The sequence below is a fragment of the Drosophila subobscura genome, chromosome O, assembly GCF_008121235.1.
Source record: "Drosophila subobscura isolate 14011-0131.10 chromosome O, UCBerk_Dsub_1.0, whole genome shotgun sequence".
NCBI lineage: Eukaryota > Metazoa > Arthropoda > Insecta > Diptera > Drosophilidae > Drosophila > Drosophila subobscura.
In genome coordinates, this window is record NC_048533.1 from 3,824,630 (window position 1) to 3,841,117 (window position 16,488).

General features: G+C 43.2%; 1 protein-coding gene across 16 annotated transcripts in view; it reads right to left on the bottom strand.

Annotated features, from left to right (window-relative positions):
- The window catches only part of LOC117896350 (dystrophin), a 161,806-nt gene that overhangs the window by 102,572 nt on the left and 42,746 nt on the right, over positions 1-16,488 (bottom strand). For 10 of the 16 annotated variants that reach the window (XM_034804622.1, XM_034804611.1, XM_034804610.1 and 7 more), the window contains 6 exons: positions 7,467-7,535; positions 7,072-7,162; positions 6,882-7,002; positions 6,652-6,785; positions 6,339-6,432; positions 6,192-6,272 (listed from right to left, as the gene is read on the bottom strand). In XM_034804622.1, coding sequence (XP_034660513.1) covers positions 6,192-6,272; positions 6,339-6,432; positions 6,652-6,785; positions 6,882-7,002; positions 7,072-7,162; positions 7,467-7,535 — 590 coding nt within the window. Of the gene's footprint in view, positions 1-6,191; positions 6,273-6,338; positions 6,433-6,651; positions 6,786-6,881; positions 7,003-7,071; positions 7,163-7,466; positions 7,536-7,841; positions 8,205-8,266; positions 9,456-16,488 lie in introns of those variants that run through there. The other 6 variants (XM_034804612.1, XM_034804617.1, XM_034804618.1 and 3 more) reach the window with 2 other exon arrangements.

The following is a 16,488-nucleotide window of genomic DNA, read 5'->3' on the forward strand; positions in this document are numbered from 1 at the left end:
GAACCTGCAGCTGGCATTTTCCTCAGCTACTTCCTGTACCCATCTACAAATTAAAAAAATTACGAGTACTTTTCCACTGGTTGTTCCTCTCTTTCTCTCTTTGCCTTCCTTTCTGTTCCCTTTGCATCGTCGAAAATGTATGCAACAAAATGTTTCAGTCATTTTCGCGCTGTGATTCCGCTGACCAGCAACTGACAAGAGGCACTCCAAAAACTGGTAACAGTCGACAGTCCAAACGCTCATCAAAAACTAACCAGACCTTCACACAGATGCAGTCAGAAACACACACACAGCACACATACATACGTCCACTGTGGTCATTGGTGTTTGAAATGCAAACAGGAGTCTAGGAGGGAGTGCGGTGTGGTGCTGCAGGGGCTCTCTGGTCAATCGGCGGGCCACCGTTCAACGTCCAAGTCAAGGGCCATTGCCTTCCCTTCAAGTGGCGCCCCACTTTCTGCCTTTTCCCTTTGCCTTTGCTTTCTATGTAAACTTTTTCTCGTTCGCTCTTTCTCTCTTTCTCTCCTACTCCCATTTTGCATTTGCTTTTCCTTTTGCGTTTTTTTTGGCCATGCTTTTTGCGCGGAAATGTAAATTAATTGGTCTAACAAAGTGCACTTCAATTGTGCCTGCGGGCATGTGTTCATGCCACTGGATGTTTCATGTTGTTCTAGTTGCATGTTTCTCTGCTGTTTCTCTTGCCGATGGCCACAAGGGGGGCAGAGGGCAGAGGCGGTGCACCAATCATTAAAGTTCTCAAGTGCTTCATAATGCTGCCAGCCAGCATACAAATTCTCGAGTGTCTGCCTCACCCCAAAGTTTGACAATTTTCCAACAAATAATTTCTAATGAAAATTGTTGTCGTTTTTTTAAGCAAAGTCTTTCCAATTGTTTCGTTAAGCGTTAAATGAACAGAGGAAAAAGCGACAAATGGGTGCAAAGAGATAATCATTTTAAAAAGTTTATTTAATTATGAATTATGTTTAAACTTTCGAGCGCAACTTTTCGACCCATTTGAAATTTCAAACACTTTTCCCGCTCAGACAATCAACAGCCAAAACACCCTCAAAGTTTGATGGCTCTTAAATGGTGTCTCTAAAATTAACATAAAATGCAAAACAAACTTGAGAGGCAGCGGCTGCACCTTAGGCATCTGAGCTGGAAAAACTATCCAAACATCTGTGGCAACTAGCCAACATCGGATGCAGCGATTATAATTTGTGGCTAAATAGACAATTAATACGCGTCGAGTGGCTGCTGTCGGCCCAAAGCCAAGAGATCTCTGGTCACTAATCAAACAACTTTTTTGGTAGTAGAGGGAACCCACGCAAAACTCGCCACAGATACAACACCAACTGACAATCGGTCAGACAATTTCAAGTGCTTCTAACAAACAAACTTCACAAAAGCCCCCACGCGTTTTTTCTGTTTTTTTTTGGTTTGGCTTTTTGTTGTGGACTCGGGCTGTACACTATAGCTCTAGGAGAAGGAATGAAGATTATTGCAAAAATCAATGGAAGCATAAGATGTACGTGAATAGTTATTCTAGAAAATGTCCCTTAGGAAAACTATAGTTTTAAGTTTATTTAATTTACAACCATTTTTGGGGAACTCAAAACTGAAGCTTTATTACGATTTTTCACCCGAATATATTTCCATATAATTTTACTGCAAAAAAATGCTTCTAAAGATATTTTGACTAAAAAAGACAGACTTCTCCATGGCTCATTAAATTTGTTGTCTACCTGTTAATCTGCCCCTTTTAGTGTATCAAAATCTTCGTTCCCCTTATGGCATATTTTAGTGCCTTTTTTCGTGTTTTTATTTTTTGGTTACTTGTTGCTTTTGAGCCGCTTTTGTTTTGAGGCTTTTCTGTGTTTTTGTGTTGCTGCCGCGTCAACAGGTAATGCGCCTTGCCGCACCACACAACACAACACAAAACAAGACACAGCCTCCCTCCAGAGACCTGGAGACAACGAGACAGTTCCAGCGGGTTGACATTTGTTTTCACGAGACACTGACCAATGTCGTCTCACCCACACCCCAACCCAGACCAAAGACTCCACCGCAACAACAACAACAAACATATTTTCTTTCGGTTTAGATCTTTCGTTGGAAAGTGTGTGGAAATCTTGTTATGAATGAACATTTCTTTCGTGCATAATCGGCTTTCGATTCTACCATTACCAATGCTCAAGCGTGTTAACACATTTTTTGGGCGATCTTTTCAAGATCTTTAGATATGCAGGTTTTTGTGGTTGGGGAATCTGCCTCTTAAAAGTTATTTTTCTTTCAGGTTTGAGCTTCCGTTTAAGACTCGACTTTTGAGAGGGCCTGTGTGTGTTTTCTGAAGTTTTTGAAGTGTTTTTCTTAAAGTTTTCATAATTATAAAGGAGATAAGTTGATAATTATCTGGGTTAAGGTTGAGTTATGACATCGAAAATAGGGCCTCATCTTGGCCTGATGGTGATTTTTTTGCTGCATGATAAGAACTTGGGGCATCTAAGAATTTGAGAGATTTAAGTATTTGGTTATCTTCTGTTTTATCTAAGGTTGGCTAAGATTTTGGACTTTGGGTGGCTGGGAGACCTTTTGAGATACTTTTGGTTAAGTTTTGGGATTCTAATCACTTGTTCTAGATTTCTAACATCAGATGTTGTATCCATTTAACTTTGGACACATATTTCTACTTGGTAAACTCATCGCATGGGTCTCCTTTAAGCTCTGACCCATTAAGTATGGCACCATATTGGTAAAAATAGTTATTTCACATCACAAAATTAAAAGGACCATTTAACACCACAAATAGAAACATTCAAACCTCGCAAAAGACAAGAAAACCCTCGAAAAGATTACAAAGAACACATCAAAAACCTCAACGGAAACTCAAAAGACTGCATAATATATCCATGGAACTTCTTCGTACGCCTCACAACTTCATTTTCTAATACTTATGGCGTATAAATTCCATGACATTTTTTTTTAAATTTGAATAATGCCAGGACTACTAAAAAGCGACTTTTCCAGTCCTCAAAAAGTGTTTGACTCTAAATTCTCTTAGAACCTCACGAAATACATCAAATTTAGCAAATAATCATATGGCGCTCTTCATAATCTTATACATCACCTAATCGAAAATCCCCAAGCAAATTGGAACGTTGCATTTAAGTACACTTTTTTCCACAAACATTGCATCGCAAGAAAAAAACACATTTCGCTTTTGTGAGGCATAAATATTTGATTCAGCAATTTTAAAGGTATTTTTTGTTGCACATAAAAATCCATCCATCTTTCAATGCCAGTAGGTTTTTCGATTTAATGGACATGAAAACAATTCATAAGCCGATTAGTAATTTTCACAGCGAAAAGGGAATATTAGTTTCGTTCCATAACATTTTTGTGTGGTCACAATATTTTCAATTTCAATTTCATTTTACGCGAACGCGGACACAATGTGGCAAAGAGCGCTTGGTATTGTAGGGGTGTGTGAGTCTGGGGTAGTGCATAATTAATGCACATTTCACTTTAAAATGCATGGGCACACTGGCAGACACACACACACTCAGGCAAACACACAGAGGGAATGCACTGGCGACGATGGGCTTTTCCGTCATTTGCCTTTGAGACGAGATTTGTGTTTAATTGTTGCATGAATGCGGCGATTCAATTTGCATGCGTGTGTGCGTTGCACATTGCATGCTGTGTGCTGCATGCAGCAAAGTGCCATGTTGTTTGCAGCAAAGTGCCATGTTGTTTGCTGCGTGTGGCAGACACTGCATTGCACGCCCCAAAATAGGCAATGGTTTGCAGGAATCTCTTGAAATTATTTGATATTTTCGCTACCATTTTATTACTTTAAATTGTAATTCGTTTTTGGGCGTTTATTAATTTTTAATGTTCACACTTAACAACCGGAACGGAACCGGTTAAAAAATTGTCGGGGCTGTCCGTTAAACACGCGCGACCGGGCGCATCTCAAAAAACGAACTGAAACCCGAACGGGCACACAGACGCCAGCATCCAAGCAAAAGGCAGAGCGACTGAAGCAGCGGCAGCGACTGAGACAGCGACTGAGGCAGCAGCTGGTGTGTTTATCCAAAATAGGCAAACGTTCGGGTATCATCGACAGCGTGGTCGGCCCATAGGGTATCGGCATTCGACATTCGTGCATTTGTGGGTGGCGCTTCGGGTGGCTGGGTTTTGCCGAGATAACAAAAACAGAGAACGAAAACGAGAGTGGAGACTTTTTTGTTGTGACTCTCTCAGAGTCTACACAAAAAGCTTAGATTGGTTGTTAGTGAGAGGGGCGTAAAACAGCCGGTGAAATTAATGGCACTACCTGCCGGCAAAATAAACAAAAACAAAGGGGAGGACTTTGGTTTGGGAGTCGACTAGTGAGTGCCCTACATGAAAAAATTAGCGAATAAAAGGAGAACTAAAGAAAATGAATAGTTAAATAAAAAAAACCCTTAATAATTATAATAAATTGTATTAAAAAAATATTAATACGAGACTGAATGAACTATAGTTATAGGTTAACGAATTGTCAAATTTGCCATTTGTGTTTTTTAACCCTGTGGAATTATCTTTGCTGTCTAAATCCCCTAAAAGTGCGTACGAGAAAGCGCGCCAAAGCAAACTAAATGCTTTTTGTGCATTGGAGACATTTTCTAGAGCTTTACTTGAAGCATGGCAGCATTGCCAACATCAAAAGTAGCCAGCAAAGCTCGCGTTAGAGAGACAATGCGCCTGCGCATCAGAAATGGTATCGGGCGAAAATACAGACCAAAGTTTGTCCGGGAAATGTAGCAGTAAAATCCTTTATCCTGTTAAACAACCAATAAAAGCTTTCAGATATAAACAATAACCCGAGGAAATTTGTAGCATCCAAATACAAAAATTAACATCAATTTAAGCTTTTACATTTAAAATTAAGAGATATCCATTGAATATTATTGTTATTGCCTAAGTCATACTCCACGCTCCCCAGACTCTCCTCAAGACATTTCAATTTTCTCTAAGGAAAAAACGAAAATTTGCATTTAGAACTCAAACAAGAATGAAACAAAAAAAGCCATAACAATAATTATAATTGAATTGGGAAAACTCAAAGGCAAAGCTAAGAGAAAATTGAGGGTGGATTTACAGACAGACAGCTCATACTCGAATTCGAATGAAAAGCGAATATAAAAAGCATTTTACAATAATTATCTTAAGTAGGCGAATGTGTAATTAAGGGAAAAGTGGAAGGCGGCCTCATCTATAATGATGAGTAGGAGCGGGGGAATAAGGGGCCTGTTTCGAGGCAATCCAAATATACAGACGACACGAGACGCGGCACTTGAGGAACGCGCGCGCCACAGCGAATACTGGAGAGTATTCTTGTAGGGGAAGCGGCGGCAAACCCCTCTAGATTCTACCCATTAATAAGTGCATCGCCCACCCCAGCTCATTTGTGGCAGCCACAATGCCAATTTCTGATTGCAACTGCAATCGAGACAGTAAGTGCTCAAAGCAGCAGACTCTCAGTTCCGATTTTGATACAAATTTGAATACGAATACGCACCCATGATTCATTCAGTCTTTGAGCGAAGTTCAAGTGTTTTGAAGTTCAGCCCTTGAACTGATACGCGTGGAAACTGCTTCTTTGGTGCAAGATTATCGATGGAAGATAGAAGTAATTAAAGCATATTATTGGGGGAACAAAAATAAAAGCAAGGGCAGGGAAAAGTGAAAGAAAATGGATAGCATAATCTTTGACGAGAGCGAAATGTATATAAATGGAAAATATACGGAGGGATTATAAATATTATTATTGAAATCATTTTCATTTAAAGTGCACTAAATACTCATTGCAAATCTGCGTAAATTACATTAAGAAACATCTGTCTTAAACTTCCCATATATCTGCACACTTTCTTCCCAGTTTATCCCACTGTTCCACATCGCAAAGCATTGCCCATCATCATCGCACAACACACACTGATCGCCACAAACAAAACGAGTCGGCGGGCGTGCCAATGAACCCACAGCCGCCAACTGAACAATAAGAAATTCCTCATATATATAGACTGCATAAATCTGTCAAGTGGCTTTAAATTGTTATAGAATTGTGTACATCATTATGTCAGCAGCAGGTTCTACAGTTCAAAGATCATAAACAGAGAGAACAAAATGTATGAAATGCTTACCTTGAACATTAATGGATTACGATCAATTTCAGATTCAGCATTTTCACATAGAGTTTCCGTTTCCGAAAGAAAAGCAAGGAACTAAAATTAAAGATTAATATTTTAGTGAATCTTTACTGGGAATATATTTTGTGTGCAGATGTATACCTGATCCATGGCACGATCAAATGATTGTAGACTGTGGACAGCGGCATGCAATTGTTTGCCACGATTGATGACGCCATTGTTTAGGTTTAAATAGCTGCAAAGGGAAATATATGATAATAATTATGTAAATCTGGATCTGTCTATATTTTGGAACATTTTTAGCTGATTTTTAATTTTTAATCCCTTGGGTTGGGTTTATCCAGCAGCCAAAGACTCCAGCTCTTCCCTAACAACTGTTGCTGTGGGCGCTGTTGCATGACGAGAGGCATTTTTAACCGCTGTAGGACTTTCCCCTCCCTTGTTATTAACCTACCGTTGATTAACAACCTCCGTCATCTTTTTGATCCTCGAAGTATCATCGTTCGGATAGACGGCAATTAGTTTTTGTGTCAATTCATTGAAGATATCGAAGTGTTGCTTATTCTGATGCAATTCCGCATGGAAGGACTACAGAGAGATTAAACGCAAACATAATTAGTGGATAGACTGCCAGGGGACTGCCATTCAAAAAGGAATGTGAATGTCTAAAGGCCTGTCCTCTACCTTTTGCTCCTTTTGTTGGGCCTCCAGAATGTCGGCTGTGGTGGCTATAGTCCCCATACGCTCTGCCCTTTGCTCCATGCGGGCCAGCCACTTCTCCAGCTCCAAACGTTTCGCCTCAAACCTGCAGGATTAATTAAAGGAAAGGGGTCAGAGTGGAGGTCAAGTGGGTGTCAAGTGTCAAGCCACCTACCGCTGCGAGTCACTCAGCATGTTCTTCAGTTGGGCAGCACGCTGCAGGACGCACTGTTGGGTCTCATCCCAGTGCTCTCTCAGACGAGTTACTGTGGGCAAATAGAAAAGAGATTTAGATTAACTTTTGGCTACAACATTTATTTTAGAGTAAGGTTAAATGGTAAATATATTAATTAAATTTAAACAAAAGATTAGCCAGAGTTCTCTCACTCGTTTCTGTGGGCCCCAGCATGCAATTTATTTTTAGTAAAAATAAACTTTAAAACAAAATTAGATTCTGCTTCAAGCTTTCACTTTGGTTCGTGTTGTGCTGTTATGGGTTATACGATTAGGGACCCTGTTGTGGGGTTAAGGTTACAAACATTAACACTTTAACGCCGATACTCGGGTTACCTTTCAAACAGCAACGCATATAATCTAGGTCCGCCGAACAATGCGGTGCTAGACAGAATTGTTTCAACTCTACGAATCGTCCAGTGAGAAGTTAAAAGAAGAAATAAATGTGAATAGAAATTATAGAAAAGAAAATGTATAGGAATGATGGAGGGAAAAATATGATTAGAGCTCAGGGAAAAATGAAAGAAAGGTGAGATAATTATGGTACAAATAGGAAGAAGACGTTTTTCCCATTGATGTCATGGCCAAGAATTCAGGCAAATTCGGAATGAAATAATCCCCAAATTATATCAAAAATATTAAAAAGAAAATCGAATAGAATGTTCATTTATTTTTTTGCTTTTCGATCTCCCCAGTTCACCCGTTCCTTACCCTGCATCCCACCACCGCTAGCATTCTGCGAGAGCTGCGTCTCATCGTGCGAGGATCGACGGCGCATTCTTAGCTCCTCCCGCGACAGTCCCCCACCAGCGGCCACCTGTGCAGCGGCAGCGGCGGCGGCAGCCACCTGAGCAGCGGCAGCAGCAGCAGCTGCGGCGGCAGCCCGCGATTGGGCCTGATGCTGGAGCAGGGCGGCAGCGGCCGCCGAACCCGGCGACGGGCCCATGTTGTGGACCACCTGGGGTGGGATATTCCCCAGTAGCTGCTGTCGTATCTGCTCACGGAACTCGCTGCTCAGTGGCATCGGTGGCTGCTGGGAGGAGGCAGAGACGGAGCCGCCACCACCGGAGGAGCCTCCATTCGAAACGGCGCCAAGGGCAGGGTTGCCCCTGAAGCCGCGGCAGCTGCTGCGACACCCACGGCCGAGAGATTGTTCTGGAAGCGATGGCGACTGTACTGCAGTTCCAGTGGAAGATTGCGGTCCAGGGATCGCATGTGATGCTCAATGGTGGATCGCATGGACTGCTCCACGTGCGAGGACGACGACGAGGAGGAGGAATTGTGCAGGGACTGCTGCTGGGCCTGGGCACGCAGCTGCTTCAGTTCCTCCAGTGATTGTCGCGAGTCTCCTGCACGTCCTTCGTCCAGCGAGAGATTCCGCTCGTAATTGGCGGTCCTCAGATTCACAGATCCGCCGCCCAAGTGGCGCGTTCCTGCCGCCAGACTCGCCTTGAAGCTGAGGTCGAAGTTGTTCTGTACCGCCGCCTCCATGTTCCTGAGATTCATCTGTTCCTGCATGGCCCGCTCCATGTTCCGCAGGCCACTCTCTATCCCACGCAGCGCATCCTCGGAGCCAAACTCCTCGGTGGGCGAGGCGGCAATCATCGAGGGTCGTTGATTGATCTTCTTGGCCTCGCTGGCCCTTGTGGGCGCTGGAGATGGCACTGGATTCAGGGCATTCTTGGAGCTCTGTTCGCTGAGGGCTGCCACAGCAGATTGGAGCACCAGTGGCGGTGGAGGGGGCGGCATCTCAAAGGGATTTGAGCAGCGGCGTGCGGCCATGCCCTCAGCGGACAGCGTCGAGTGCTTCTCTGGTGGCGGAGGTGGCTTTTCCTTGAATTTCATGGCCACCAGCGGAGAATTCTGTGCCGAACTCTGAGCCGAACTCTGCGCGGATGCTGGCTTCTTGGGCAGCGGCGGTGGCTGCCGTAGCGGCGGTGGCAGTCCCGGCACCATCATGGCCTGTCCATCGGGCAGACTCTTGAGGCTGTGCCGCTTCGGCGGTATCTCCGGTGGTGCCGCCCGATCGCTGGCTCCTCTGGCGGGTATCGCGGGCACGGGGCGACTCCCCTGCGGTGGCAGTGGCGGAGGTCCTCCTGTTTTGTGCGCTGGCAGTGTATTGTGATGCTGCCCCCCTTGCTGCTGCTCCTGGGAGCTCTGCTTTCGCAGCAGTTGCTGTCCTCGGAGCGCCGCCTGGGCTGCCAATTCAGAGTTGAGGCGTGGTATCTCCGGCGCCAGCTTGGGGCCATGTCCTGTGGGATCATCACCGCCCAATGTGGGCGGCACTGGAGGCGGCGGTTTGGCTGTCATTCTCTGTGGTTTCTCTCTCCTCTCGCCGCTATCTTTGTGCGTAAATCCTTGATTGATCCTTCCCGGCTAATGGTTAATGGCGTAGGACTGATGTCACGGGGAGTTAAGGGTAGTGCGGGGGGAGGGGGCTTTTGGATTGCACTTCACTTGATTTGTTGCATTATCACGTCCCGCATTATGCGATTTTGATATGTTCGATTTGCATTGCATTCGCGGCTGCTCAGGCTCCTCAAACTCCTCTCCACGGTAAACACACACAAAGAATTGGTATAAAAAAGAGCCGAGAACTCTGTTGACATTGGGGGAGTAAAAACGGTAAATAAAATCAGTCGCTCCCTTCCTACCTTCCTCTCTTATGCTCTCTCTCTCTCTTTCTTTCCCTGTTTTTGTCCAGGGTCTGGGGTTTGTTTATAAAACGTGCCGGAAACTTAACATTGGAACATGGCCACAATGCAAATACTCTCGTGACGCCACCAAGAGGCACAGAGAGAGCGGGCAAAGCTCTTAAGAGAGCAATAATGCTCTTAAGTGTTCGCTCTCTTTTGGCTTTAAAGCTCACTCTTTCGACGCACACACACACAAGACTTAATCTTCCTCTCTTTCGCTTTTTTCACCACACTTTGTGCCTGGATGTGCGCCGGCTGGGCCGCTTGTCGCATACTTTTGGCGCTGTTTGCTTTGACACCTCATTCGCTTAAGACAGTGAACACTGGCTATGGAGGAAACTTTCAGATTTTTATGCGAAATCTGATTTAAAACATGATTCTACAAAGGCTTGTAGTGTATATTTCAATAGAAAACAAAAATGAACATAAAATATAGGCAAAGCTAAGAAACTTTATGCCGCATTAAAGGCTATCTCTTCACACGATTACATGTACATATTTCAAAGAACTTTTGTGACTCGAACTGGTACTTTCTTTCAATATTCTATAATAGAAATCCATCCTATTCTCTCTGTGCTACAGAAGCACATCGCAGCCCATAATATCTCTCTTGAAAAACGAATGCAATTATATTTAATATGACTGCAACCTGTCTTTATTGCAGATTTCATGGAATTATATATTCTGCAGTCTCCTGTGAGATTTCAGCTTTCATAGAGAATTGCTCTTCCATAAATTCTCTAAGTTTATTGACACTTTTTGACATGTTCTCAACTATTTAAACAAGCAACTTCTTTATAAGCCACTTCATTTGAAAGTTAATAAGTTTCTAGCTACAAAAAGTAGATACTAACTTCCCTTATAGTTGGTGCTTCATAGCCACCACCCACTGTACACTGTAGTATCTGTAGCCGATTTGGTGAACTCTTCTTTTTATACCCGGTACTCGAAGAGTAAATAGGGTATATTGTATTTGTGCACATAACGGTTGTATGTAACGCACAGAAGGAAACGTTTCCGACCCCATAAAGTATATATATTCTTGATCAGCATCAATAGCCGAGTCTCTGTCTGTCTGTCTGTCTGTCCGTCTGTCCGTCTGTCCGTCTGTCCGTCTGTCCGTCCTGATGAGCGCCTAGTACTCAGAGACTATAAGAGCTAGAGCCACAAAATTTTGCATCCAGACTTCTGTATGCTCACACTGTTACAAGTGTATTTCAAAAATGAGCCACGCCCCCTTCCGCCCCCGCAAAAGGGCGAAAACATCCCAAATCTACAATTTTGCAGATAACAGAAAACTAAAAACGCCATTCCGTAGGGAATGACCATATCTATCAGATCACCAAATTGGGATCCGATTGGATCATTATTATAGCCACAATGAAGAAATTAATTTTCAGTGGCCAAACCCACCCCGTCCCGCAGCATTCACACTCTGCTTCGCGCTGTTTATGGCCTGGCCCCTGACACGTCACTGCCTCTGCCTCTGCCGCTGCCTCTGCCGCTGACTCTGCCGCTGACTCTGCCGCGACTCTGCAGTGTGTGTCTATAGGGGAGGGTGGCGAGCTAAAGGAGCGTGTTGGCGTGAGTAGTGTTGTTGATGTAGATGACAGATGAAGAAAAAATGTAAAATTGGACAAATAACCGCTAAAGTGCAGATGTAGTACTGAGTGCCGGGTATAAAAGTTGTGACGCGTAAGAAGCGTCTCACACGTCCCTTCTCGTTGCATATATGAAATTGCAGGAGTGTTTGCAACCATCAATGTTTTTTCACGCACCATGAAGTTTGTTTCATGGTTTGGCTGTTGTTTTTCCTTTTTGCTTTCAACTTTTGGCACCTGCAAACAGGGAAAATCAGACAAGACTCCCACCACTCTTTCCGTTTTGCTTTGCCCCAAACTATGAACGGGTGGCAGGTGCATTTAACTTCTGCCACACACCAACACTGAGTGCCAGAACAGAACGGGGCAGACAGGACGGACGGAACGCAGACAACAATGTCGTAGACGTCGGCCATTTGGCTTTTGCAGTTTCCACTTGTGATTCTTTTGTTGCCGCTGACACTCCCACATGCCGCATGTTGCATCCTCAGAGATGCTCTGTTCGCGACGAACTATAGCCCCTGTCCAGGACACTACCGCCACTACTGTCCGTTGCGTCCCCCCTGAGAGTATTTTCGTTGTCTCGTTTGCCGCTCGCTGACTTTCCGTTAATAGCTTTTCTCGCTTTTCCATAATTTTAGTACGGCTCCTGCTGCTAGGCTCCCGCTGTTCCCCTTCAGATCTATTTAATTTATGACAAAAGTTGATTATTTTAAACTTTATTTTTGCAGCTGGAAGAAGTTTCTGTCACTCCATTTTGCCACGACGCTGCCTGCCCCACGGCACTGCCAAACACAATTGTGTGCCACAATTAGCCGGAGGCTCTCTCGTTCTCGCTTTCTGCACCGAAAGTTTTTTGGGAAAGGAGCGGGGAGGGGCAAGCCAGCAAAAGCGGATTAACAGACAGTGGAAATGCCGTTTGCTAATGGAATGGGGATTTGTATTACCAAAAAAAAAGAGAACAAAGTTTAAGAAAGATGGTAGATTGTGGAGCAGCTGCTTCTGTGAATAGATTTTGGCTGGGCGGGCCGGGAATTAGGCGGCATAATCTATAGTTTTGTATGAATTGGAGCATGAAAGCTGAGCCCAGACATTGAATTTGTAGGGGTTTATGCGACAAATTGAAGAGTTTTGAGAGGAAAACTGTGACCAAAAGGCTGTAAAATAGTTCTTCATAATTTAAAGAGGCACGAAATCTTATGGGCAGTATGTCTCTTGCCATAGACCGCAAAAACCCATTGATAAATGATATCAATATGCTCCCCAATCATCGAGCAATCGAGTCATGCATTGAATATATGTACCGTTAATTCCCTGCCTTCCCTCTCCAACAAACTGTGGCACTCATCCGCACAACCCACTTGATTACCTCTCTCCACATAACAAATATGTTTTCTGACCTCCCACAATTTGTGCTACGATAAATTCCTACAAACACTTGGCTCTGCTGTACATTGGCTTTTGCTTTTCCCGCATTGTTTTTCCTGGTATCCCATTTTGAGCCGTATTGTTTTTCCTAATACCACAATAATGACCTCAATAACGGACGTAATTTTTCCATGACACTCAATTGACACATCAATTGTTCTATAGGGAGGGGCACTCGCCCTCACTCACTCCCTCGCCCACTCTCTTTCTCTATCAATCATTAATCATTTGTGTGGTTTTCCTCTGGCCTTTTCCCATAGTTTCGATGAAGGATTTCGATTTGTTTTGGCAGTTGGTGTTGCCACAAATTTCTCATTTAAAATTGTGTTTTTTTTTTTTTTTTTTTTAAATATTTTGTGCCTATCAAAATGGCTCTCAAGCATGCCATCATGTAAGGAAACTCCCAAAACTCTGTCCTGTCTGTCTGCCCCATTCTGTCTGTCCTGCCTGTTCGCGGGCAACAGCTGTGTGAGTGGATTGATGGGGCTGTGGCTGTGTAGAGCTGGTGGTCGGTGGGGGGGTTTTGGCGTATAGATAGTTTATCTTTTTATACAAAACACGTTCCTTGTTGAGAGATGTGCGGGTGGTTACGGATACGTGTGTGGGTGTGAGCGCCTACAAGTAAATGAAATGTTTTCCTGCCTCCGCCTAAAAGTATGCAATCAAGTCAAATAACTTGAGCTTGAGTCGCTCTGGTGTTCATGTTCTTCACGGCGTATATTCTCAGTTCCTTGTTGCTGTATTTCTTGCTGTTGTTCTTGTGGTTGCTGGTGCTGCTGTAGCCGCCTGTAGTTTTGTTGTTGGTGAACGCAAAGTTTTCCTGATTGTTGCTGCTTTGGTGGTTCTGCTTTTTTGCATACCCTATTGTGGAGAAGAGTGGTATGAGCTTGAAGAGCAGTTGGCAAACAGCAAAAAGAATGAAACATTTCTAACATGAAAAGCATACTCTATACAGATAGGCGCCAATAGAAATGAATAGTGGAGTTTTATCTGGTAGATGTATCATTGACACCTGATTTAGATCCTAAATTGTTGTTGTAACTTCGACAACTACCAAAGTATTTAAGATGGCTGTAAATTCTATCCAAAAGTGTATCAGCATTTAAGCATTTAATTCTACATAATTTAAATATTTTCTAAAATACATTTTTTATATAGCATCAACATTTATCAGAGGGTATCTTAAGCTGCGACCCCTCACAAATATCGAGCTCCCGTCTTCGCATTTTCCTTTGGCTTGCTTTGCGCCAACGTTTGCTGTTTTTGTGCTTCGCTGGAGTGGACTCCAATGAATTGCTAGTCGCACACACACACGCACACACAACACACAGCAAAACATTCACCGAAGAGCTCCTCAAGTTATGCTACACAATTTTTTTTCTACAGCGTTTCGTCTCGTCTGCGTGAGAGGCCGTTGAGGAGGTCGGTCCCGCTTCCATGCCCAGGATCGTTTCCCATTTCCCAGTCCACAGCTTCGTTCCGTGTAATTTATTGAAACACATTCACTTCCCGCTATGATATGAGCAGCAGCAATAGCAACAGCAACAACAACACAAAAAACTGGTAACACGCCCACTTTATTTAGCCGTCTGCCCAACTCCACCTCAGGCTGCTGCTGCTGCTGCTGCTCCTCGTGTGTTTTTGTGGTTCCTTTTTTGTGTGTGGGCAGGGAGTGCTGCTGCTGCTTTATTGAATATTTATATGCAAATTGGGCCTCGAATTTTAGTCAAATGCTGCCGCCTGCCTTTCGTTTTCCCCCTCGCTGATTTTGCTCATTCGTTTGTAATGGAATTTAATATTTTCGATATAATTATTTTATGTTCATTTTCATTATAGTTTTATGCTGATTTTATGCATTAATTATACGCGACGCTGCTTCGGTGTCCTTTTGTATTTGTCATATTAATTTTATGTATGATTTGTGGTTTGGTTTGGGAATTGGTCACACACTCGACTCCTTTTGATTCGATTCGACTGTCTGTTTATGGGCTTAATTTGGAACCTAAATGTGATTCATGTGATTACAGGGCATAATCCTACAAAATGTGCACTTATTTAGTTACACGAGTATTTAATCACCATTTTGGTATAATCGTGTTTTGTGATTTAATGGCTTGCATTTTTAATGATGTTTGAAGGGTTTACTTTGGATTTTAATTGTATTGGGATTTTTATTTTTATCCCATTTGGATTATCTTTTAATGATTTAAACTGCATAATATTTAGCTAAGCACATTGCACATTCTGCTCTGCCATTTGATGGTTTAATTTTTGTTAGCAGCGAGTTCCATGAATATACATTTGCACATCTTGGAATTTGTTTTGTGGAAAGCTTAAATAATTTCAAACCAAAGATTAAATTGAATTATAGAACTATTCTGTTCTAAGATTGTTAATTTTTTACTATTCATTATTTTAAAAAAATTCAATATTAGAACTATTTATTTATGTTTCCGTTATTTGCATTGAAATTATATTAATTATTCCTCCCAAACTCCTCAATTTTTCCGAAGAAATTTTATATTTTTCCACACAATTTTGTACACTTGATTTTATTCACAGATTTATTTTATTGCTTATATTTTTGGAGTCACATAGTTTTGATTTTTGGTTTGTATATTTTATTGTTGAACAACATTTTGCGGCTTTTTTTTGTTGCCACCCTCTTATTTATTGATTTACAAATATACGGCACGGGCGAGCGAGAGAGAGGGCTGCCCAACATGCAGTGTGAAAGAGAGACAGAGAGCGAGCGAGTGTGATAAAGTAAGGGAGTGACACACGGGGGGCGAGCGAGAGAAAGAGAGAGAGCGTACGAGTGCAGGTTGCGGAGAGAGGGCTGGGCAATAAGCCGCCGCAGACACAAAAAACTTTAAATGCCTCCGTTTTTGCGGTTTGACTTTTTTAACCGGCTTTCCACGACGCACACAAACACACACAGACACTGCACAAACACACATGCAGATTAAAAGTTTTCTGCGACAATTGGATAAATAAATATCTCATTAAAAATTACAATAATTTTGTGTGTTTGGGGGGGCGGACTGGGGAGTTTTTCACGCGTCGTAAAACGGAGACTCTCCGCGTGTGGCGTGAAAAAGGGATTTCTATTTTTGGAGGAGTGTCACAACCGTTTGTACGCAATGAAAGCCAACGAATGTCCTCGCTGGCAGCTTTGAGTACGCCACAGACCCCCAAAAGAGAGCGAGAGAATCCGAGAAATTTCAACACGGAAGAAGGCAAAGCCCAGGGCCAGGCGATGGAGCAGTCAACCCCCAAATGGGTAAACAAAAGGTGAGTAAACGGAAGGCAAAACCATTTAAAGAGAGAGCTCAGCATTTTAAGAGCTAAAGGAGAGGCAGAAACACCCCCAAAAGCACACAACACCACCCCCCACATATAGAAAAGGGAAAAGCTTTTCCCCCCTGCAACAGTCGCCGGCATTCCGCTGCTCTCTCCCGCTTTTCCGGCATTTGTTTTGCTTACTCGCTATCGCTCTCTGCCGCCCGCTCTCTCTCTCTCTCTTTCTCTCTCTGTGCGGGGGTGTGGGGGAACACATGCGCACTTGCCCCATAGCCGGAAGACATTCAACCTTCCTGCCACATGTTGTTGTGCGTATGGTACTGCCGCATG